This window comes from Amblyomma maculatum, chromosome 1 (genome assembly GCF_055883805.1).
Source record: "Amblyomma maculatum isolate TAMU_Amacu chromosome 1, ASM5588380v1, whole genome shotgun sequence".
NCBI lineage: Eukaryota > Metazoa > Arthropoda > Arachnida > Ixodida > Ixodidae > Amblyomma > Amblyomma maculatum.
Window position 1 is genome coordinate 56,435,978 of NC_139344.1, and position 24,386 is coordinate 56,460,363.

Consider the following 24,386-nt stretch of genomic DNA (forward strand, 5'->3'; position numbering starts at 1 on the left):
GCCGCTGCCCATCGCTCTCTTATTTATCCGACTGCAAGCAACATGTGGAAACAGGTGCTTTTTTTTTTGTGTCTCATAGTGCGACCAACCGCACCACAGCTTGCAGCAATATCGGGAATTATGTCCGAAAACACAGTAAGCGACGCGCATCCAATGCAGACGACCCGAGCTTTCGCCTACACCACGAAAGTCACTGCTATCGCCAGCGCTGCCGCATCTTCATTTGATGTCACAGGCTGACGCTTGTCAATAGGAAAGCTGCGTCGTATATCGAACTCAACTTCACCGGTCGTTCGATATATCAAGCTCTCCACCGCGCACTGGAAGGTGCACCTACCCCAACAACTATCGTATCACCCTCGGCCGTTTGCCGCGTGACGTTTTCAAGTCACGCGCAGAAGGAATGAAAGGGAACATTTCGGCGATGACTGGTCTAATAGGGCAGCGCCACGTCCTTTCCCCAAAGGCAGACGCATCTGTGCTGATCGTTTGCCGCGCGACATCACGCAGACTTCGCGGAAGAGCAAAACGGGATAGAGCAAAGCGCAAAGGTGTGATCACTCTTTACCGAGCTTTCTTTCTCCTTCCTGATTTTCGTTCGCAGCAGCATGCAGTACGCATGCGCCAAGACAGCTTAGTCCGTTGGTTCGGCCCGTGAACGTCGGAAGCTTTGTGTTGTGAACCCTCTGCACGGCAGCTGATGTGTGATGCACGTCTCGCGTCGTGCTGAACGTGTGTAAGGTATGGCGGCTGCGGACATTAAGAAGCGGCACATCTTTTTTTTTTTTTTTTTTGAGAATTGTTTATCCTTGTTGTCGTGCTGAAGGTGCGGCGTAGTGTAAGCTCTGGCGACTGCAGGCGTTACGAAGCAGCAGATATATATATATTTTTTCGTGTCAGCCATCCTTGTCGTGCTGAACGTGCAAGTGTAGCGTAAGCTATGGCGGCTGCAGATGTTAAGAAGCGGCATTTTTATTTTTGCAAGTCGTCCATCCCTGCATCTGTGAATCAACGAAAGCACGCAGTCAGCTGCGATCATGACACTGGCTTTTAGCATTGTTCGTTTCAAACGGCATCTGCAGCTATCATGCTTTCCAATGATTTTGTAGCAGTGGATAAATCGAAGCAAGCTTATGCAATCAATTCATCATGAGCATTCTGCCAAGTTCGTTCTCCATCATCGCATAAGCTATCAATCATATAGTAAAAGATAAAGACGCCGCGACATCGCTGCGCAGCATCTTGGCGCGCTGCCAGTAAATAAGCTGTGGATGCGATGGCCGAACCGGGGGACACGCCACCGACTAAAGACTGTTTCACATGCAAGCGAAAACGCTTGCAATTTCTCCTGTCACAATCAAAAACCTGTTTTAAGCAGTCGCAACGGCTGGAGCAGCGAAAACGACGCAGTTATAACAAGTTGGGAATTTTTCGCTCTGCCATTGCCGCTCATCGCTGATAGTTCGCTCGATGGCTTGCATATGAACCGCCCTTAACGCCTTTTTTTATTCTTTTTCTTTCAAATTCTCGGGGACAAAAGTGGAGGGTGGGTTGATTATGCGAGCGGATTTATTACACGAAAAATACGGTATCATTTTTTGCGATCGCAAGCGGCTTCTCAAACCAATATTTGTATATAGAATTATCGATATATCGAACTTTTTTACGATCCCCTTCGAGTTTGATATACCCAGGTTCGACTGTATAGGTTATCATAAGAGGCAGGTGAGAAGAATAAACCTTTGCATTTGGCCGCAATCCCTGCGTCTAGGCAGAGTACGATTGCTTGGGGTTAACACAGTAACGGGTAAGGGCTGCCGAGGATGATCGACACTTTGTCCAAACGTCTGAAAACCATTACTGCGCCCAGGCAGAGTATGATATCGGGGGGTAAAGGTGGAGACTGGTATTAGCTGCCGCTGAGTGCTTTGAGCACGTGTCTGGACACCATTAGTGCGCTGATAGGTAACTGGTGGCAGCTGCAATTTATTGCAGCCTCGGACTGATGCTTCTGACATAATTTCAGCTTCCCAATCGTCGACTTCCTCCACTTCTGGCTCCGGTGCAGCGACCCTGCAGACAATAGGCCACATTTTATGTAGCACACCTGTTAAAACAGCAAAAAGAACAATGAACCCTTTGAATTAAAACGTCCTAAAATGATAAAAATTCCCATTTGACACGAGTTGGTGCTTAGCTCACATTAATACTATAGGTTATCACTAGAGGCAGGAGACAAGAATGGTGACAAGCTATAGCGGCTACAGACGTTAAGAAGCGACACATCTTTTTTTTTGCTAGAGTCGTTTATCCTTGTCGGCGTGCTGAAGGTGCGGCGTAGTGCAAGCTATGGCGACTGCGGGCATTGCAAAGCGGCAGATATATATATATTTTTTCGAGTTGACCATCCTTGTCGTGCTGAACGTGCAGTGTAGCGTAAGCTATGGCGGCTGCAGATGTTAAGAAGCGGCATATTTATATTTGCGAGAGTCGTCTATCCCTGCATCTGTCAAAACACCTCCTCTCTGGGCTGTTGCAAACATGTTCCGCTGCCGCTTCCACCGTACTGGCGTAAGGCGCACACAACAGCCCAGCGAGCATTATGGAGATGCCCAGGGGGCCCTTGTTACAAAGGTCTATCCATTGTACAAAGCTTTGGCTTGCATATATTGCAGCGACCATTACATAACTTTGGCACTGTTATAATGCGGGACAAGTTGTTAAGCACACAAACTCTGAGCACCTACTATATATAATCCCCAACAGTAGCCAGTGCCGTAGCCAGAAAATATGTTCGGGAGGGGCTTCAGAACAACAATGTGGGGTGTAGTGGAAGGGGGAGGGGGGAATCAAGTTCAACACTCAAAGAAAATATTAATACAGCATTTCACTGAGGAAATATTGTGGGTATACCGCGCCCAATAATATAGTGTAGTGTATGATAGTGTATGCCATAAAAAATGGAATCGAAAATAAAAGCAAGCAAAAAAATGCACAATGAAAATACTATACAGCGAGTTTGTCAATAGGACATTCAATTATGATGTTGTGCCTGAAAAAAAAATGAATTAGTGAATGTTTCTGCAAATACAAGTAATATGTCAGTTTTCACGATTAATGGGACTATTGTCAAGCTGAACTGAAGAAAGGCTATTCTGACCAGCTTCCTTCTCCTGTCCAGGCCTAGTTGGTATGGTGACGAGATAAGATGAAACAAATGCAGGGCACGTGTTAATGCTCTGTTTACTTAGCGTCGTCGCAAGGTTATTCCATGAGATCGAAGGAAAGTTAAAGTCACCGAACACAAGTACGGGCGTGTACAGATATGATGTGTGTTGTGTTGGGTTTTATGGCGCATAAGCCACTAAGGCTATCATGCACCAAGAGCAAGGTTAAAATGTGTAATGTCCGGAAAAGTGAAAAGAAGTGTGTTGAAATCTACAGTTTGTTTAGATAGTCTGCTTCTTTTAGGAAACTAAAACACTTGTTAAGTTTACTAATGTGCTTTCTCCTAAAAGCAAGCTCGGGTGGAATGGGAGGGCATGGTTGTAGAATAAAGTAAAATGATTTTTCCGTAGTGTCTCAAGTTTGGGGCATGTAATTGGGATCTGGTTGACTGAACTGAGTATTTCTCCGCATTCCACACAGGTAAGCTTATGTCTCATTAGTAGAAAGTTGTGTGTAAGATGTGTATGGCCAATACTGAGACGGCAGGCTATTACAGTGAAAGCTTGTTAATTCGTACCTCGATAATTTGAATTTTCGGATACTTCGAACTACACTACTTGGACCAGCCAAGCTCCATAGAGATCTGTGTACAAAAAAGCCCACTAATTTAAACTCGAGTCAGTTCCGCAACGGATAATTCGAACTATGCGCCGCCGCGTATGGGCGGCTTGGCGCACAGAATGTGGCAAAAAAAGGAAGGAGAAAAAAAGAAAATCCCTTAGAGAAAGAGCGGTGTGGTTAGAGGCTGTGCGCTTCTTAAATGGAGACAGAAGATGAAACCAGGTAGAACCATGGATGAGTGGGTAAAGCCTAAATGGCGCCATGACTGGCGTGACGGCACCGGAGGGTAGGAGTGGGCGGCCGCGGCTGCCTGCTCTCTTCCCCGCAACCTTCGAAACTCGCAATTAAATACTCGTGAATCGATCTCTGTTAATTCGGAAATGCGCATAAGCACTGTCGGTGCGGTCCCAGCAAACGCCCACAAGAGGCTATGACTTCGGATGGGCGCTACGAATTACACTTTTTTTTTTGCGAGAGTCGTCCACTCATCCATCTGCCGTCAATGAGAGCAGGCGGTCCGCCACGGTCATGACGGCGGCTTTTAGCATCGTCCCCTTCAAAAGACGTTTGCTGCTATCGCACGTGGTAGTAGACAAGCGCCCGCCCCAATCACCTAAGGCATGATAAAGGAAACGTATTGAAAATGAGGTTTGCGCAACCGGTTCACTTTCCTCCTTGCTAGAGCTAACATCAAAAGAAAACCACATCACTATGTTATTGCTGAGCAGCATCTTGGCGTACTGCCAAGATGTGTTGTGGGCGGTGACGACGCGAAACGAAGGGACGCGTTAACGGCTGAAGCCTTTTTTTTTTTTTTTTTTTTTCATGATGGCGCGGAACAGAGGGAAGCGTTAACGACTGGCGCCTTTATTTTTTCATTTTTTTTTTTTTTTCAAATTTTAAGATGAAAATCGCGGATGGACGGGTTCATTAGTTCATTATGTGAGTGGGTTGTTTACGAGAGTTAATACGGTAAATTTATCGTAATGCAGATGACTCTTGTCAGTTTTTTCGAGGCAATTCGATAATTCAAACATCGGACAATTTGAACTTTTTCCCGGTCCCGTGAAGTTCGAATTAACGAGCTTTTACTGTACTCCCATTAAACGTGGATGCTGTGTGCTTGATATCTATTCTTCTATTATGGGTTTTACAAGGCGTAATTTATTATTTTCTTTGTTATTCCACACAGACTGCCACTTATCTTTCTGTTGACAATGTATTAACTTCAGGCAGTCTTGATGTGGAATGTTGACTTTTTCAATACTTTTGTTGTGAGCTTGTGCAGCGTAAATGTCCGCTCTCTCATTGCCGTCGATGCCTACGTGGTTTGGAACCCAGCATAATATTTTGTTGTGCCTTTGTGTGGTTATCTTTGCTATATTGTGTACTATATTACCAAGTAATGGCATGGCTGCCCTTTTGGAATTTAGAGCTGTAAGTACGCGCAGCGAATCTGTGTAAATAACACTATTTTCGATGTTCTTGTTTATAATTTTTTCTACAGCTTGCAGGACAGCATAACATTCAGCTGTAAATATTGATGCACACTGATGAATTCTAATTACTTTTTCTGACCACCTTTCCGCTATTGCGCAACCAACATAGGAGTTAGTTTTTGAACTGTCTGAGTAAAATTCAGTACAATTACTGTATTTTTCTTTGAGGGTACGATATTCTTGTACGATATGCTCTTTAGGTGTTTGGATGGTTGGTTTGTGGGGCTTAACGTTTCAAAGCGACTCAGGCTATGAGAGACGCCGTAGTGAAGGACTCCAGAAAATTCGACCACCTGGGATTCTTTAACGTGCACTGACATCGCACAGCACACGGACGCCACTCTGTTTCGCCTCCATCGAAACGCAGCCGCCGAGGCCGGGATTCAATCTCGCTTCCTTGGGCACAGTGGTCGAGCACCGTAACCACTGCGCCACCCCGGCAAGGTTAGGTGTTTGGAGTTTACTGAATTGTGTTAGAGTAATGTCACATACTGGGGGAAGGGGGTTGCTGCTTTGAGGCTTATCAGGCAGTCAAGATACTTTGTTGGGTGGGTTGGTACATATTAATTTAAACAGTGCGAACACGAAGACAAAAGAGATAACAAAAGAAAGCCACAGTACAAGCGCTGACTCACAACTATGCCTAAGCCCTTTACTAAAAGGCCCAGATAAAAACAAACATGACGAAAACCATATGTGCACAGAGTTCCACATGGCCTCAAAAATGTAGGCAAGAGGTATGGTGTTGACGTCGCATTGACCGCCCCGCTCAAGATGAAGAGGATTTGCCCGGCTATTCAAAGGGAAAGAGACTCAAAGAAGCAAGAATGTGGGGTGAAACATAGAGACCCATTTGTTGGATGCAAGACAGGTGTTGTGTACAGACTTCCACTCTCTTATGGAGCCTGTTATATAGGACAAACAGGACGATGTATTAACAAAAGACTACAGGAACACCGGAACAACTTGAAAAGTGGCAAGGACAAAACGCGTCTGGTATCACATTGCCATTCATGTGAAACAATGAAGAAGGAGAAGTGCACTTCTAAGTTTGACCAGGTTAGGATTTTTGTATCGACACAAAGGAAAGATGTCGAGAGAGATAGTGGAATCATATTTTATTTCAACAGACAATAAGTGTGTCAGCAAGACTTCTCTTGCTCTTTCAAGCAAGGAGGTGTCTTTTTTGACTGACTTTTTGTGCAGCAGGTGAACCCAGGGCCTTGGAGTAAAGGGCTTAGGCATAGTTGTGAGTCAGTGCTTGTACTGTGGCTTTCTTTTATCTTGTCCTTTGTCTTTGTGTTCGCGCTTTTTAAATTAATAATGAATTATCAGGCAGTGTATCCAATATACTGAGGTCCTGGCATATGCCTTCAAACCGTAGTATCAAAATTCTAAATCCCGGCCTCGGCGGCAGCTTTTCGATGGAGGCGAAAAGCAAGGCGCCCGTGTGCTGTGCGATGTCAGTGCACGTTAAAGAACCCCAGGTGGTCGAAATTTCCGGAGTCCTCCACTACGGCGTCTCTCATAGCCTGAGTTGCTTTGGGACGTTAAGCCCCACAAACCAACCAGTATCAAAATTCTAGTTGCTTGAGGTTTATTGGTAAATATAATTCTGGAAGGACAAGGTGTGACAATTGGGTAGCAAACATGTTTTTTCTGTGGCCTTATTCTGAGAATGCATGCAGATGTAAGTGCTTTTCTTCTGTTTTCCAGTGATGGCTCATTTGCCTCCACATAGAGGCTGACTACAGCGGACGTTCTGTATGCTCCGCATGACAGAAGCAGACCGAGATCATATACTGGATCTGTTTTAAATATGATGGTCTTGCTGAACCATAGACTACAGGAGTGCACCAGAGAATGGTAAATGTGGAGGAGATATGCTCTATCTGAACCCCAACGTTTACACGACAGAACTTTAAGGATATTCAGAGCTCTGCTAGCTTCAACTTTCAGGTGCTTTATGTGCTGTAGGAATGAGAGTTTTTTTTGTCAAATATTACGCATAAAAACTCATGTTTCTGCTTTATTGGATGTACGATGTCAGTTAAGCGAAGAGTAGGACCAGTTTGCAAGCCCCTCTTGAGCAAGAAGGGAACAGCAACTGTTTTCTGTGGAGAAAACCTGAATCCATTTTTGTCTGCCCAATTTCCAAGTTTGTTTATTGCGAGTTGCCTCTGTCTTTCACACGCTGATAAGTTGGTTGATGTGTATGCAGTCTGGAGGTCGTCAACATAAACAGAGTACATAACGGACTTCGGAATTACTTTGGCTATGGAATTTATTTTTACTATAAAGAGTGTGGTATTGAGAATACACCCCTGCGGTACTCCATTTTCCTGAATAAAATTCTTTGAAAGGCTAGAACAAAGGCATACTTGGAAGGTGCGATTAGACAGGAAGTCATTTAGGCAATTCAACATCTTTCCACGGATGCCGAGATCGGATAAGTCTTTCAGAATGCCAAACCTCCAGGAAGTATCATATGCCTTCTCCATGTCGAAAAAGACAGCTAGACAGTGTTGTCTATGGATGAACATCTCTCGAACTGTGTTTTTAAGTCAAACGAGAAGGTCCACTGTTGAACATGCTTTTCTGAAGCCGCTTTGGTGTATATCGAGAAGTTCACGAGATTCGAGAGTAAACATCAACTTCTTATTTACCACGCTCTCGAAACTTTTAGCAAGGCAGCTCGTGAGAGTTATGGGTCTATAGCTGCCAGGAGAAGTTGGTGGTTTTTCAGGCTTTTAGGAAAAAATTATGGTTCATAAAGAGAAAGCTTAAAAATGCACCTGTAAGAGCTAAAATGTTAGCCTACAATGCAATAGTGAAATCTAAGAATATGCTTCCAAACTTTGGGACCCGCATACTATAAAGGACACTAAAGAACTCGAGCGAGTCCAGAGAAAAGCAGTGCGATTTATATACGCGAAATATGCCGGGAAGAATTTGCCGTCCTCAATAATGTTACAAAACAGAATACAGACACTCGAAATACGCAGAAAAATTAATCGTCTTGTACTACTACATAAGACTCTTTCTGAAAAAAATATGACGCTACCAGTGTCCGTATGTCGGCCTTCTACGAGGAGAACACGATACAGTCATGAGTATATGCTTGCACCAATCTTCGCGAAAACAAACGATTACAAGTACAGTTTTTTCCCTCGAACGGTGAACGAGTAGAATTCACTTCCCATTGGTGTATTTCAGTCCAACAATTTCATGGTTGCATTGCAAAATCATTTTTGTGCAAGTTAGTGATGTTGACGTTTCATTTGTGGTTCTTTTTGTGCACTATGTTCATTTCATGTTACATTTTGTACGCTTTTCTGTGCCTTCTTTTTGTTTGTGAATAGCCCCTCCTGCTTGGGCCAAAGTATTGGCCTGCAGTATTAATAAATAAATATTCGTGACCAACGGACCAATATTTTGGAGTCAATGAAGCCTAAAAGTTCAATTTTTCAACCTAACATAGATGCAAGTTACTGAGAGCCAGAGCATTGCTAAAGTGCTATTTTGGGTTCGAATAGATTCAAAAGATCATTTTGTGATGTGTCCAATAGGAAACTAGACTGTCCCCATATTGATAGGAAATAAAATGCCACAACGGTAGTTCTAAAGTGAGTCTACTGTTGTGTGTGCCTCATTTCCAGTACCCTAGTTAAGCAATGAACAACACTCAGCCAGAAATTATGCACGCACATCCTGATTCAAACCTAAGTGATTTTACCTGTACATGGGTCTTTTGGATGGCAGCATCATGCTTGCACGCTGGAACACAGCTTTGACGTCTGCTAACTTAATTTTTCCACTTGTTGGCTGCACATCTGAAAATGGTATATAAGAGAAACAAGCATAGACATTTAAAGAGGCAGTGGAGATGAGTAAAACACACACACGCTGGCATATCTCCCTGTGGTAGTGAAACCAGAATAATACTGTGAATTTTGGCAGCAACTTGGCAGCCCATGCAAAAAAGTGCACAATAAGGATTATTTCTGTTTGACAAAACTTCTAGGCCCTAATTACTTCCTCTTGAAATCTGTCACAATGTACGGCAAGTTTACCTGACTTAGGCAGGCTGCTACTACATTTATATTGAAGCTGCCTTAGGCAGTACCAGTGACGAAAAAAATAGTATCTATAGTTCCATCACAAACTATGTTTATCAGCTACTGCCACACTTCATCCTGGAAGCAGAAAGTAGCAGTTGCATTTTTCATACCAGGATTGACAGACATTGCCAGCCAAACAGAAGGAAACACTGTTTTTAAAAGTCTTGTGTTCTTCAGTACCAAAGCCAGGCATATATTAATTGGAGCAAGAACATTTAACTGCTGCCAAGAAAATTTGGGCGATAAATTCAAAAGACAATTTAACACAATATACACCAAACGCTAGACAGAGTGTCTTAACACACACTGGCAACAAACGCACAGCACACGAGCATTTTCGCATATTTTGCCTCCATCAAAGTGCAGCCACTGCGGTTACGACCAAACCCACGAACTTGGGACCAGCAGCCAAACACCAAAGCCAATGAGCCGATGTGGTGGGCTTCAGGAGCTAATTTCATCAGTGCCAGTTGATCCCAGCAATTTTCTCCCATGAAAACTATTCTGTAAGTAAAAATGGTTGTGGATGGCATGTCAGATGTTATATTTATGGAAAACTCTACTAAAGGTGTCCTGGTTTGCTAGGCAAAAGAAAGCTGGAAAGCACTTCTGTTCCACACTGCATGGTATGATGCGACAGTGTTAATGGCTCTCGTCTGCAGCTCCCCTTGTCCACATTCATGCATTTTACTACTGTTAAATCACTAATTACTTAATCGAATCACTCATTCTGTGCCTCTATTATCTCTTACACACACTAATCAGCATACAATAATAGGCTACCATATTAATTGAAAGACAACCTGACATACACATAAATCATCACTTCAACCAAGCCGTAGAAACGGGCCTGTATGGCCTAAAGGTAGCATGTGTGACTCGAGATCAAAGGGCTCCTCATCCTACCCTCACACAGGAGATGCCCGAGTTTGCAGGAGTTTGCAGCTCCTGCCAACTCAGCCATGACATTGTAACGTCACATAGCCTGCTGACCAACCAGTGCCTGGCCTCGTCACCTGCAAACTACCACCTGCCAAAGGCATACTCATGATTTTTACACAAAAGCATACATAGTTCATACGGTCAAAAAAGCATTGCCGTTGCTGTACCCCAAAAATGAGTAAAAAGGTTCCGGAGAAAATATGCACATAATTTCGTATCAAATTTGTGATTCAACTATTCATTGTGCAGCACTTTTGGTTGTGTCACACCATTTCACTTCCCATTTAGCATACAGGCTAGTCAGGTTGGAGGCTAGTTTGCGAAAGGGATTTGAAATGATGGCATATGTACCTCTAATGGTGCTGTATTCATTTTTACGCAGTTGTCCATTGAGAAGTGAGATAGCTACTGTTTAGCAATTTGCCAAAGTCTGTCCCAGTCTCTGAGAGCCACAAAATTTTCACAATGAAAACGTGGTGTTAAAAGCGCTATAGCGTCCATTAAGGCAAAGCATAAGCCTCATCCTAACGTTTCAGTCCCAATGCCGAGACCAAATTTTCTAAAGAATATTATAAATGTAAAAGCTCCATACTGTCTAGTAACATTTATCTGGGAATGCACAGCCCACACGAGGGCTTTCCTTAAGACCACCAAAACAGCAGCATTTTACTGCTACGAGGGTTGGAAATGCACTCCAGATATGTGCACCCCTGTGGTCCACCCTGTACCCAAGCAAGTGTGGTTTGATGCTCTGGTCCTTCCTCATCCCTCTCAATCAGGCAAGTAAAACACTTCCTGTTCATTCATTCATTTTACTACTATGCAAATTACACTTTGCTTTTATTAAAAAAAACATCATTACACATCAGCTTCGACCTTGACCTTTCCATGTTTCTTGACAACATTACAAGTGGTTTACTTTAATGTACAAAATGCAATGCCTACTAATTATTACACACGTTCCTACCATCATAACAGATCAACCTGGTTCCCCCTGGTAAACAAAATGCTTATAGAATAACAAAAGAACAGCTCAAGCTGCTAACATGGTTTGCGCATGGAACAAATATTGTACTGCCCCAACTGTGATGCTATAGTAGCCTAACTAAGTACTTCTTTTCTACCAATCTGCCTAAAATGCTGCATAATTTTACTGGAAAACTACTGGCCTCTATATTTCTAGGACAGACTTGATCGACTGACGATTCTGGAGTCTCCCTTCCCGAATTGATGTTCCAAATATCCTAAAAGATAGTTTCGCTATGTATTCACACACAAACCTTATTTAACCCATTTTATCCAACCACCCATAAAAACCATTATGTTTGCACTATAAGACAATATTAAGGTCACACTAAAATATCCTATATCAGCAAGGGTTCACATCATCGATAAAATCTTTGAAACATCTCTCATGTTTCAGCATATGAGTGGTAGATGGGGAATTTCATTCCAATCTCAAAGAGAAGTAATCAATCTTCACCATTTAAATATAGGTCAATCTCATTAACCAGTCTTTGTTGTACATAATATAGTAGCATACTAAGCGGTTTTCCCTTAACTTTTTTCCGTGGAAGCAAAGTAGGATTCTACAAAAGTCATTCATGCGACATACAACACGTTCTCTACTTTGAAGATATACATGCATACCTCAATATTAACATTCCCAGACGCTGTATTCAAATATTTTGAACAAATCACTTAATAGTCCTTGAAACGCCTAACTTTTAAAAACGGAGCAGAATGAAATGGGAAAAGCTATTATAAAATGTTGAAACCTTCAGGATTATTCGGTGACTTGCATACTTGTTCCATCCTTCAGAAAAACCAGAACAGCAGTTTTTGAAACAAATGCCAAGTGGGCATATTAGGTTTTTTTCAGAGCTTGTACTTTCGCACCTGTGCCCTAAATTATCGTATGAAAAGAAAAACTGGGAATTTTCTTGACCCTCTGCAGTCTTTAGTCGTCCACTGTCGGGCAGGGCCCGACAAGCTTTTCCATGGTATGCATTTCAGCTTGCAATGCAGGATGTGCCATCTCTTAGACAAATACTAAACCAGTTCTTTTTCATTTGTCAGTAAATTTTTTAACTAGAGGGCAGCCCATAAGTGTTTCAGAGCTTTGGTAGAAGCAAGCAACCGAGCGTTCTGTGGTTCTGTTTACATGCTGGTGGCAACACAGCATAGCCGCATTCCCACCAAGTGCTTTCTACGGCGAAAACTGTGAACCTTTCAAAGAAAGTGATGATGATTTCAATGAAGTGGCGGGCGAACGGGAGAACCTCCTCGCTCTCCCCCAGACTGATTTCTCCATCACTCCCTGTTGCCGCTCTCTCGTAGACTCATTGCGCGAGCTGCAGGGGAAGCGAAGGTTGCCGCCGCAGTCGTGCCGTGCTATCAGCTCGATCACGAAATGTTTCACTGCTTCTATAATCTCGAATAATTTTTGTTTACTTTCAAGGTGGTTTTCCTTACAATCCATTTGCCCTGCCGGGGTGGTGCAGTAGTGACGCCGTTCGACTACTGTGCCCAAGGAAGCGGGTTCGAATCCCGGCCTCGGCGGCTGCACTTCGATGGCGGCTAAATGGAGTGGCGTCCGTGTGCTGTGCGATGTCAGTGCACATTAAAGAACCCAATGTGGTCGAAATTTCCAGAGTCCTCCACTATGGCGTCTCTCATAGCCCGAGTCGCTTTGGGACGTTAAACCCCACAAACCAACCAACCAAACTTACAATCAATTCTTCAGTTGGTTTTCGTTCTACACTGCCATTTTGGGTCTTCAAGCGATAACTGCATATAACGAAAACCTGAATGTAACAGAAATTCGCGGATATTTTTACAATTGCGCTATAACCAGGTTTAGCTGTACATAATATGTCACGTTCAAGGGAACAGTTTATTTATAAGGTACATGCACCACTAGCAATGCTTTCAAACACAACAGAGAGGTTTTCTGCCCTGAATCATTGAAATATTCTCAATTTTAACTTTTCCTACATATATGTGTACCCAAAGTTTGCTTAAACAAGCTCACAGCTTTTGCAATCCTAATAAAACTATTGGCATACTTGAAGGTGGCCTTGCATATCACATGCAAGGCCACCTTTTTTTACTTCACCAGGCTGGAATACCATCACTAAAAATTCACCTAACGGGCTCAGTACTACAAGAGCTGATCAGAAAATAATTAATAATAAGCACAGAGATACAGTTTCAAACTAAAGCTGTGCAGCTTTCTTCTCAGCTCTGTCCAAATCAGCTTAATGCTACAACTCAAAATGGCATTAGCTATTACAAGTTATTATCAGAATATAAAAAAAACAAGTCTGATTAATTTTAGAATCAATAATAACTGCCACGACTGCTACAATTAATCTAGTAAGCTGTTATGCAGCATGATAAAAATAATTAAGGTAATTTTTTAGTGCACAACTCACCGAACACACACATGCAATTAAGAACTCAACTGTACTGTCGTGAGGATAAGAAAAAGATCACTGCCGGTGGATGTGCACCGAATTGCATGCGAGTATGCCATTTTATAAAGCCCTCCTGGTGTCTAGACTGGTGCACTGCAGCAGTGTGCTTTGTCAAATGACTCCCGCATGCAGTTTGACATGGTTCCGCACTAATGGTAGTTTCTATCGGTATTCGCATCGGTGAAATTGAACATTTTTTGATAATTTTTTTTTTATTTAAACCATTCAAAACCACTTCTTGTTTCCTATCACAGAACCAATAACTGTGCAATTTTCCCCTAATCAAGCAGCGAGTTTGAGCTTGCTAATAAAAGAGATGAAATGTAGTCTCTGCAAAGGTTCAGTAAAGGTACAAGGTTCTCAGGACAAGTGCATTCACGCACATGTACAGGCTTGTTACGGACAAGTGCGTTAATTCCATAATTATATATGGCCTTGGAAACACACAGTGCAGATCACAGGCTCCAAACAACTCTGCATACACCAAAATCAGGCTGTGTTTCTCTGTGGAAGAATGACTGGGTTTCGTCACGCCAAGGAATTGAGTATTCCAGGCATGCTAAATATCAGACACAACATACAAGTCTCGCCTCTCCTGACTTGTTGCTGATGAGGCCTCCCATTTCTTTCAAAGGGCAAGCGAGTGGTCTTCTTAACCGGAGTTGTTTGGTGCACTTTGAAAGACCGGACTGCTTTCGCTGTATGCACAGATGGTGAAAAGGCTGCAGGTCAAGCAAAAACATACATATAATGCTCTCATAGCTGTGTTAAGTCCGACAAATTCCACTTTCAATCTACCTCCTGTTTGTGGCACTCTGAAGCTATGACAGACTAGACAGAAACATACTAGATTTTCATGTGATAACGTTTTAAAAATGCCTGCCAAGTAACAGAGTATTTTATATCATGTATTTATCACTGCCTAAAAAGCTGGCAGCAAAAAAAAGAAAAAAAAAAAAAACAAAAAACGTCATTCTAGTGAATACAAGTACAGTATAGACCACTTATAATGTATGTTGCAGAGGCTGTAAAAGCCTGCAAAATGAGAGATACTGCACTATAACCAAAACATTGCTTTTTCAGGTCAAAATATGCGCCAGATGGGTAGCTTCCATTTCAAAAATGAACAGTTTGAAGGTCCCGGACTAACTTAGCGCAGTCGAGATGTAAAGTGAGCTGTGTGATCTTCGGTAGTGTGATAGGAGCGGTTTCATCATGGCGTGAGCTGAGGGGCTAAAGGATGTGTGGGGCTGTTGATGTGATAAGCTGCCATCCCTTCAAGAAGTGGCAGCATAACAATGGGTTCAGAAAAGAAAAGAAGCACCAATGATTAGAAGTGCAATAAGATGTGAGAAAGTGAAAGCAAACTGTGTGTGATAAACTGTACAGTCAAATCGCAAAATGCCTAACTTAAACAGCAGAACATCGGCAATCATGGAAACGATTTGTGCTTTCAGATTCCAGCTGGATCGACCATCAATTGCTGCATAATTTTTTGTCACTTCTGTTTTGCTGAGTAAGCAGTAGCACACCTCTTAAGCACCCAGTGCCGTGCATGGAAGTGCACTTAATGTGCCACACAATCACAGACTGGATTTCAAAACCACACTATGACCAGTATTTCGGTTCACGCAACCACTTAAAGGGAGACAGGGCTCTCGAAGGGCCAAAAGTAAGGAAAAAAGTGCTTTCGAAAATGACATTTCGGAAATCTACAAGAGATCTCCTACGTCCTTACTAATTTATTCACTCCCTGAATCACTGATTACACCTTATAAAGTGCAAATGAGCCTAGTAAATTTCATCTCAGTTCATTTTTTTTTTCTCAAGATAAATATTTGATGGTTTGCTAGCTTACAAGGATATCTTCGCATCTAGAGTAGATAGAGGAAGTTTTTAATGCAGCATGCTCCTATGTCGTCATTAAACTGTACAAAGTTGGAACAGATTTCTTATTTTATGCTTGGTAATTGCTTTGCATGCTCTAATTTAAATGGTTCGTGAGTCACTTTTTCCTATGTCAAACTTAACAAGTCGTAAAATTACTAATACTGCCTTGATCAAAAATGTAGTACTTGCATTCTATTCCTCACACTATATACTATCTTGCCACATGTTAATAATAGTTTTCCGATTTAGATTGTTCTCTACTGTTTCTGTAAACAAAGGAGTGAAATTTTCAAATAATTTGAAAACTAACGGACATATCAGAAAAGTAATTACATATTTGAAATCACTCTGATTAGACTGTGCATTTTCATAGCATTTAACTTAAAAATGGATAAAAATGTTCCAAGAACCCTTCCCCATTATAGGAATATAGACACCAAATTTTGGTGATATTTTTTTTTTCTTGTTAATGATGCGCAAGACATTCCTGTATGTCTATCCACACACAGCTTTCGCCTACGACCGCTAAATAATTTATAATTAAATTTTCTTTTCTTTCCAGTTTTGGTTTCAGCAGCAGAGAGATGGCTGTGATGTCATAATCAAGCCTTGACACGCGGCATAAAAAGCAGCAACATAAACACCAATTCTTCACTTGTAGTGATTCCTATTCTTGAGGTAGGCTGGCTTTATCATTGTAGTGAAATTAAAAGATACAGGAATGATCATATAGCTGTTTTTTCATCCCTAACTTGACCAAGACGACTTTGACGTCACAGCCATCGTTCAGGAGTTGAAATTGAAACAGGTGAGATAAGAAATTTCACTATAAATTATTCAGCAGTCGTAGGCGAACATTACGAGCCCCCGTAAGAGTTTTCTTTTCTCTGTAGTAGATCGAGTCCCTCGAATTGGTTGATCCATGTACAGTAACGTCTTAGGCATCATTGCAAACGATAAAACATGAACCCAAAAATTAGGTATTTATAGTCCTTTCAGCAGTTCTTCATGAGAGCATTCTTGCAAGCTAGTTAGTACATATTTGGTTAGATTCCTAGTGTAGAAAGACGACGACAAAGGAAACAACTGGAGCTGAACGCAATTTGGAAGGATAACTGAAACAAGTGAAAATAAACGCTCAGTGGGAACTCGCATCAGCAAACCAAAATCGCTCATAGAAAATGAGATCAAGTATCTAAGACACAATTTAAGTCCTAATACATGCTGTTTTATGCCCAAGGATGATAAATCATTGCTTTAATGATTTCCTTTTGTTGGTTAGAACAGACACTTTATAAATACAGTATTCTTTCAACAAAAATCAGAGCAGTTATTAGTGCTGTGCCATGCCCACTTCATTCCTTTTGTCCTTGTCTTTACACGCTAAGAAGCCAACAAAATATGACTTTACATCTATGCAAGACTGATGGCTGGTGAAAACCTCTTTACAGGCTGTCAAAGCATCGCTGAGCGGCACTGTAGCTCCTAACGTACAGCACCTCCTGTAACAGAAAAACACGAACTGGAACACTGGCAGCTCCCCTTGCTGCTTTCACTGTGTGCGCCCCGCACTTTCTTTTGCGCATGTACGCGCTCACTCACGAGCATTGTGATGTACTGCTTGCATGCCGTCTTCGTTCATGCATGCGCGTAGCAGAGTATGCTGCTTATTTGATTTTGTTTACCTCTGCAGCGAAGATAGCGGAGATTGGGTGCCTTCAGCGAAAAATCAAAGATATGGAGCAGCCATTTTATGGGAAATGCAAAATCTAATAAAGGGCATCTGTCCAACGACCCAAGTATTTCCCTTGCAGCATACAAAAGCACAAATGGAAGAGGTTCTTCCAGATGCTATCACAGGTACCACTTTAAGTTGTAAGATTGTGGCGGTAGTCCGGGCCGGTTGGTGCACTGCATGAAGTTAGCAGTGCAACAGGCAGGATGATAAAACCAGCAGATAAATATATTTCTTACCTTTAATTTGATGGTTTTCAATGACACACTGATGCTTGTCTGCGCAACGCATAGGGCTGTTACTTGGGCCTCATTACACGAAATTATCTCCTTCAAAATGTGTGCATGGCCTACTTCAAAAAGCTTTGTTCCTTTCCTGATATTTGCACCTCGAAAGAATTTTTCAACCCCATTAACAGCTCCAAATCCCACCTCAACAATCAGCAGCACACCACTGAAACCCGTGCGAAGACTCGGAGGGAGCCTTAATGACAAGAAAAAGGAATCGGCCACGTGGGGCGCTGAACGCAGCCTCTACGATGGCGGCACTTAGCGGGTGCAGGGTGCCTACAGAGGCAATGCACTTCCGTACGACTGGTACGATCATATTTTCACGTGAATTTGAATAATAGGATTGCAAAAGTACATGAAAAACTCTCGTGGTTTCAAATTTCCCTCCAAGAGGCAGCGAAAAGGTTGTAGCGCCCTCTTGGGTGGCGCCGGGAATCGGGATATCACACGCTACCCAGCGAAGAAAATAAAGACGGCGCCTGGTCATGGCTTGTGCAGCCTCTGCAGTGGTTCTGGTGCTAATCAACAGCAATCTTGTTCCTTTGCTCCTGAGGCATTAGGCCTTCATCTGGTGACCTAGGACGAGAAATGACCAATCTCGCAGCATCCACGGAACAGGGCTCACGTCCGCAGGACGTCTCGTCACTGCAGGTGCGTCTCCCATTTTTCTGGCCCCAGAACCCGCAAGTTTGGTTTCACCAGATAGAGGTGCCATTTTGCCTTGCCCGTATCAGCTCGGAGACGACGCAATACTACTATATCGCCTCGAACCTTTCTCGCGACATTGCCGGCGAGCTCTCCAACATTCTTTCTGCCCCACCATATCAGCACCTGAAGACCAAGGTGCTAGAGAGATTTATGCCATCGACGCACTCCAACCTCCAGCCGCTCCTTAACGGGGAAGACCTTGGCAATCGCAGCCCTTCCCAGCTTCTGCACCGGATGTGCCAGCTGCTCGGTGAGAGCAATACCTCCAACCACTCAGCGTTGCTTCGATAACTTTTCCTCCAACGTGTTCCCTAGCCAATCCACCTCGCCCTTGCGGCGGCCAGTGATGTCACCCTCGACCGTCCGGCTGCGCTCGCCGATGACATTCATGAGGCGACCTCCCCATTGGTCACTGCTGTTTAGCCGCCTACAGACCCGGCGATTTCGCGCCTGGAGGCCCGTCTTGATGAGCTTGCCGCCTCAGTCGCCGCACTCTACAGCCTACCCCAGGAGACCCGGCTGCCTCGTCTCAATCATCGCGCTCTTCTGCGCACACGTCAAGCTCGGAGTCCAAGCCCTCCAGCTCCCTGCTGGTACCACTGGCGTTTTCGACACCAAGCCACGAAGTGTACACCGCACTGTTTGTGCTTGGGAAATGCCCGCCAGAACAACTAACGGCGGCGTGTGGTCCCACCTGTCATCCGAGCCGCTTAATTATGGTAACCGACACATTCTCCGGCACCCAGTTCCTTAGAGAAGCGGGCGCGAAAATCAACGTGGTTCTACCAACTAAGGCTGATCGTTCCAAGTAATCATGGCAGTCACTCCATGCTGTCAATGCCTTGTCTATAGCCATGTACGGACTAAGATCTCTCACCCTCGACTTCGAGCTTCGCCGCACTTTTCGATGGGTATCCATCATCGCAGATGTGGTTCACTTGATCATCGGCTCGGACTTCCTCTCATACTTTAACTTGGTGCCGAAACATACGGTGACACACCACATCGTCACCCGGGGACAACCACAGCTGCTCCACCATACCGGCTGCTTGTTTGGAGGCCGTCTTGCTATCACCAAACGTGAGTTCGACCCCATACTGCAGCTCGGCATTATATGCACGTGTCTCGAGGCTACCGTTATATCCTGAACATAGTCGACCGCTTCGTTCGCTGGCCAGAGGCAGTCCCCGTTCCTGACATCACAGAGACTGTTTCCCGCGCCTTCATCTCTGCGTGGGTATCTCGATTTGGTTCTCCTGGCATAGTGAAAACCGACTGTGGCCGCCAGTTTGAGTCCTCCCTGTCTGCTTCCCTTAATCATATTCTTGGCGCCAAGCATTGCCGTACAACTGCATATCACCCGTGTGCCAACGGCACGGTGGAATGCCTTCACCGCCAATTGAAGGCCGCCCTAGCTGCTCGCCTCAATTGCACCACCTGGGTCGGCTCTTCACCGCCTTGTGCTCCTTAGGGCCGTCATCTGGGAAGCTCAGCTGCTGAGCTGGTGTATGGTAGTACTCTGCATTCCCCAGGAGACTTCCTTACATCACAGCAGCTCCCAGCCCAGCTCCAAGAATTCCTTCAATGCCTGTTGGACTGCATTAAAGACCTCCAGCCAACTCCACCGCGTTCTTCCCGCCATCATACCATTTTTGTGCACCCTGACCTGGTCACTTCGTCCAACGTTTTAGTGTGCCGCGATGCTGTTCGAGCTCCACTAACACTGGCCTACAACGAACCTTTCCGCGTTCTCCACCGCACTCCGAAAACCCCTACCCTCCTACAAAATGGCCAAGCAGAGTAAGTCAGCCTAGACTGCCTTAAGCCGGCTTACATGGAGACCACATTGGACAGTCTCACATCGCCGCTTGACCTCCTGCCTCAGTGCCATCGCCAGCACTCCGACTACCAGTCTAGGCGGGGGGCCCTGTAGCTCTCTCTTGGGTGGTGCCGGGAATTCAGACATTGCACGCCGCTTTACGAAGAAAATAAAGACGGTGCCTTGTCTTGGCTCGTGCAGCCTCTACAGGCAGTCTTGCTCTGGTGCCAATTAACAGCTGTCCTGTTCCTTCACTCCTGAAGCATTAGGCCTTCAAGGTAAAGCTCGTGGCTGATGTTTGAGTACTGTTTGCTCGCGTAATGGCCCCATCAACCCTCCCACTTTTGTGATGGAGAATTTGATTCCTTTTTTCTATCTTTATTAGAGGGTACCTTAGTTTTGCAGCCTCGCTGTCGCAGCCACAGCAGCACCGACCTTATCAGTCTGCCAAGATGCTGCCTTCCAATAACACTTACACGTGTTCACCTTTTAACGCGACCTCCTGCAGTGATGGCGCGCTGGGCAAAGTTGGAAGAGCACCAAGTTTCAAATGCTTCACGGGTGTATTGGTGCAACTGCGACTCGTCTATACGAGTTTCAGAAAAACCTGATTCTGGACATTAAGAAACAAAATGACAGGCTATTCAAAGCTCAGTAATAAAATAAAGTTGTGTGCCAAGTATGCTGCATTTGCGACCTTTTGGGGCCTTTGAAAAATATGATTTTCGGACACTGAATTTTAATTTTTCACTCTCATAAAAATTGTATCGAGACTCCACTGTCCAGTGCTTTGTTTTTATATTACGTTACTAAAACAAATTTTGCAGCCGAGTAAATACAGAGACCGAAAGTGGTGTTTCTTCATGGACATGAATGCTGGGCTTAGTTCACTGCAGGGATCATAACCGGCTAGCTGGCTCTAGAAGCAAGTGAAATCCAAGCTCACTGAAAGCCAGTGTACTGTCCATGTCCTTTATTTCGATTCTTATGAAATGGTTGCACTTCATTTATAATATGCGATTTGCACTAATGGAACCTATGACGAGAATGGGGAGTTCCGTGCGAGCGGTGTCGAGCCACAGGTGCACCATTTTACTGCACTTGAGACACATCTCCATTCGCTAATTATGAAAAGGCATGTTTTCTAACCAAGAGGCGTCATTTCTCGACATTTCCTCTGTCGTAGGAATGAAAAGGCAGGTGTCCCTTAAGGCGCACTCACACATACGAGTCGCGGACATCACAGGCCAGATATTTGTTGGTTTTAGAGCACTTACAAAGCAGGGAGAGAGCATAGAAAATCGGCAAAACAGTTCACACGTAGTAAGCGAGACGCAGAAGAATCCCCCATTTCGTTAATTTTCTAGACATAGTATTAAACCATTGTACTTTTTAAACTTCGCTTCCACAAAGCATGTGCAATGTCTCGGAAGGACACCCTTTGGTTGGAAAGCAGATCTTGTGGAGAAGCTGACAAAGAAATCTGTATAGTTGCACGCATGGGTCTCAAGCTTTAGCGTTTCGCGCACTGTTGTGGCTGCCCCCGATACAACACTACTTCATACCTCCATTTTGCGTTGGCAGAAGCGTTTCTGTATCACATAAAAAAACTGCCTAGTGTGACAGTCCGCCATGCATGCACAGGAAGCTTGCGGAGCGTCTGCTCCGGCGATGTCCCGATGTTTTACATTTCACCCCCACACGAAAAATACGGAACTTCCATCGCAAGGCGAACCTTGAGCTTGGGTTTCCTATATCCAATTCCAGAGTATAAACGGTTACATCATAAGTGGTCTCCACTGTAGCAGTCTCATAGGAGGACGCCTCCTAAGATGTCGCAATAACTGTCATTTTTTTGTTTGTGAACCACTGCAAAAAGCTGCAGATTTGTCTAATAGGATTCCAACCTGCTCAGGCTTGCACTATTGAAGCTATGCACTGAACAAGATGGTGCCCATGGACATCATGTGAATACCGCCTATTAGCTTCGTGCAAGCCAGGACTATAAAAAGGCTATATAAAATACAAAAGCCAAAGCTTCACTTCAGCACAGAAAACTGAAATGGTGACATTAACAGCAGGGTATACAGGTACAGACAACAGAACATGCACAAAAAGGTGTAAAACATGCTTGTGCGTGCACAGTAAATGAATGCATAGTACACGCATGCATTTGTAGAAAGCTTGATTTGTATAAAAGCTACAGCATTAGTTTGCAGCATGATGCTGCTATTGTGATACCTAATCAATACAGTATGTACTTAAATTATTTTATTTAAATCATGTATTTAACTGGTTTAAACCAGTACACTCAAACCTTTACTTGCAAGGTTTACAATATTCTGACATTACAAAAGCTTTTGAAAAGATGTGCCAAATTATAATCAGCATCCATAACAATGGGTTTTGATTTTTAGTGTTCACAGAAAGGTGCACATGCTAAAAAATACCTGAATCCCCATAGGCTAAAGGCGTCATTTTCAAGCCACAATGTAGCCCTCAAAGAAAACGGAAGCAAGACTGATAATTGGAGTGATAATTCCAATCGTTAGTCTCCTATCTTAATATCATCAGAGTAGCATTAAATTTACTTGTCAGGCTTTGCAATTGAAAGTCGATTTTCTGAACAACACGATGTCGGTGGAAAATGGAAAACTAAAAACTTCCTTGTATAGAAAGCCAACAGATCAACAATATCTAGATTTCACCAGTCATCATCCGAGACGTTGTAAGCAAGGAATATTTGTACGACAGGCAACATGGCTTAGAAGCATATGTAATGAAGATAATCCTTTCGCAACCAAGCTCCTGGCTTATACATCAATCATCAAACTGGAATTGGAATATGCCTTTGCAGTGTGGGATCCTTTCACGTTTTTTAATATCCATACATTAGAAATTTTATTTTCTTTTTCTTTTCTAAATTCCGCACTACCGATTCCCCTACAACTTTAATGAATGCTAATGACATACAAACACTACAAACTTGAAGAAAGCTTTTGCGATTAAAATTTATCTTTTTGTTGAAAAAAGCAAGTTATCAATGAACCCGGACCCTTACATAAAACTACTAGTGACGCGATCAACAAGACATCGTCACGCCCAGTCCTTAACACCTTATTTTGTCAGAACCAACTTGTTTAAATATTCTTATTTTCCACATACAATAACGGAGAGAAACCAGCTTCCTTTGAGTGCACTGTTAACCACTGAGAGCATCGCCAGTTATTTATAAATACTTTTCAATGTTGTATGTTCAGTTCTCGCGATAAACTGTGTTCAATTTGCTTATTTTGTGTGTGTGTGTGTGTGTGTGTGTGTGTGTGTGTGTGCGTGCGTGCGTGCGTGCGTGCGTGCGTGCGTGCGTGCGTGCGTGCGTGCGTGCGTGCGTGCGTGCGTGTGTGTGTGTGTGTGTGTGTGTGTGTGTGTGTGTGTGTGTGTGTGTGTGTGTGTGTTGAATCATGCCCGGGTTGTCTTTGGTATGTTTATCTTTTAAGTTGTGTGCTGAATGTTACCTTGTTTTGTATTGACCCTCCTGCCTGGGCCTACCAAGGCTGGCCAGTATCGAATAAATAAAATAAATAATAAACAACTCAATGAAAGCAACAAAAGTCAAAGAAACTATCCCTGTAACTCCCTTAATATGGCCCTCGAGAAAGCAACTACTTTAAACCACAACGATGTGCTCAAGAAACGGCCAAAAAAGCCAACACTGAACAGCAGCCTTTTTTTGTAATGAAATACTCCAATGCCCTTTCAAACATAAACAATATTCTGCTTAAATACCACTCCATGCTAATGTCTAATAAATGCCTGAAGAAACTATTCCCGGAGGAGGTGTATATGTTACCCTTGTTACATGTAATAGAAATCTCGGAGATATTCTAGTACATTCTAAACTTGACAACAAGTGTCCAGCACAACCACATCCTTGCTCTCGATCCAGATGTACTGCAAGCAATTTCACGTTTCACATCAAATCAGCCTTTATTACACATCATCAAACATTATATACCTCCTAGAATGCTCCTTCTGTCACTTGGAGAGACGGCAAAAAATGAATATAAGGCTAAATGGTCATCAGGAAGACAAAAACCTTCCAAAACCTGTTTTC

General features: G+C 43.4%; 1 protein-coding gene across 3 annotated transcripts in view; it reads right to left on the reverse strand.

The window, feature by feature from the left end:
• Positions 1–24,386, reverse strand: part of LOC146202424 (uncharacterized) — a 132,538-nt gene that overhangs the window by 101,426 nt on the left and 6,726 nt on the right. For 2 of the 3 annotated variants that reach the window (XM_084588178.1, XM_084588181.1), the window contains 3 exons: positions 14,412–14,552; positions 9,025–9,121; positions 1,741–2,073 (listed from right to left, as the gene is read on the reverse strand). In XM_084588178.1, coding sequence (XP_084444304.1) covers positions 1,741–2,073; positions 9,025–9,121; positions 14,412–14,552 — 571 coding nt within the window. The remainder of the gene's footprint in view (positions 1–1,740; positions 2,074–9,024; positions 9,122–14,411; positions 14,553–24,386) is intronic. The other variant, XM_084588180.1, reaches the window with a different exon arrangement.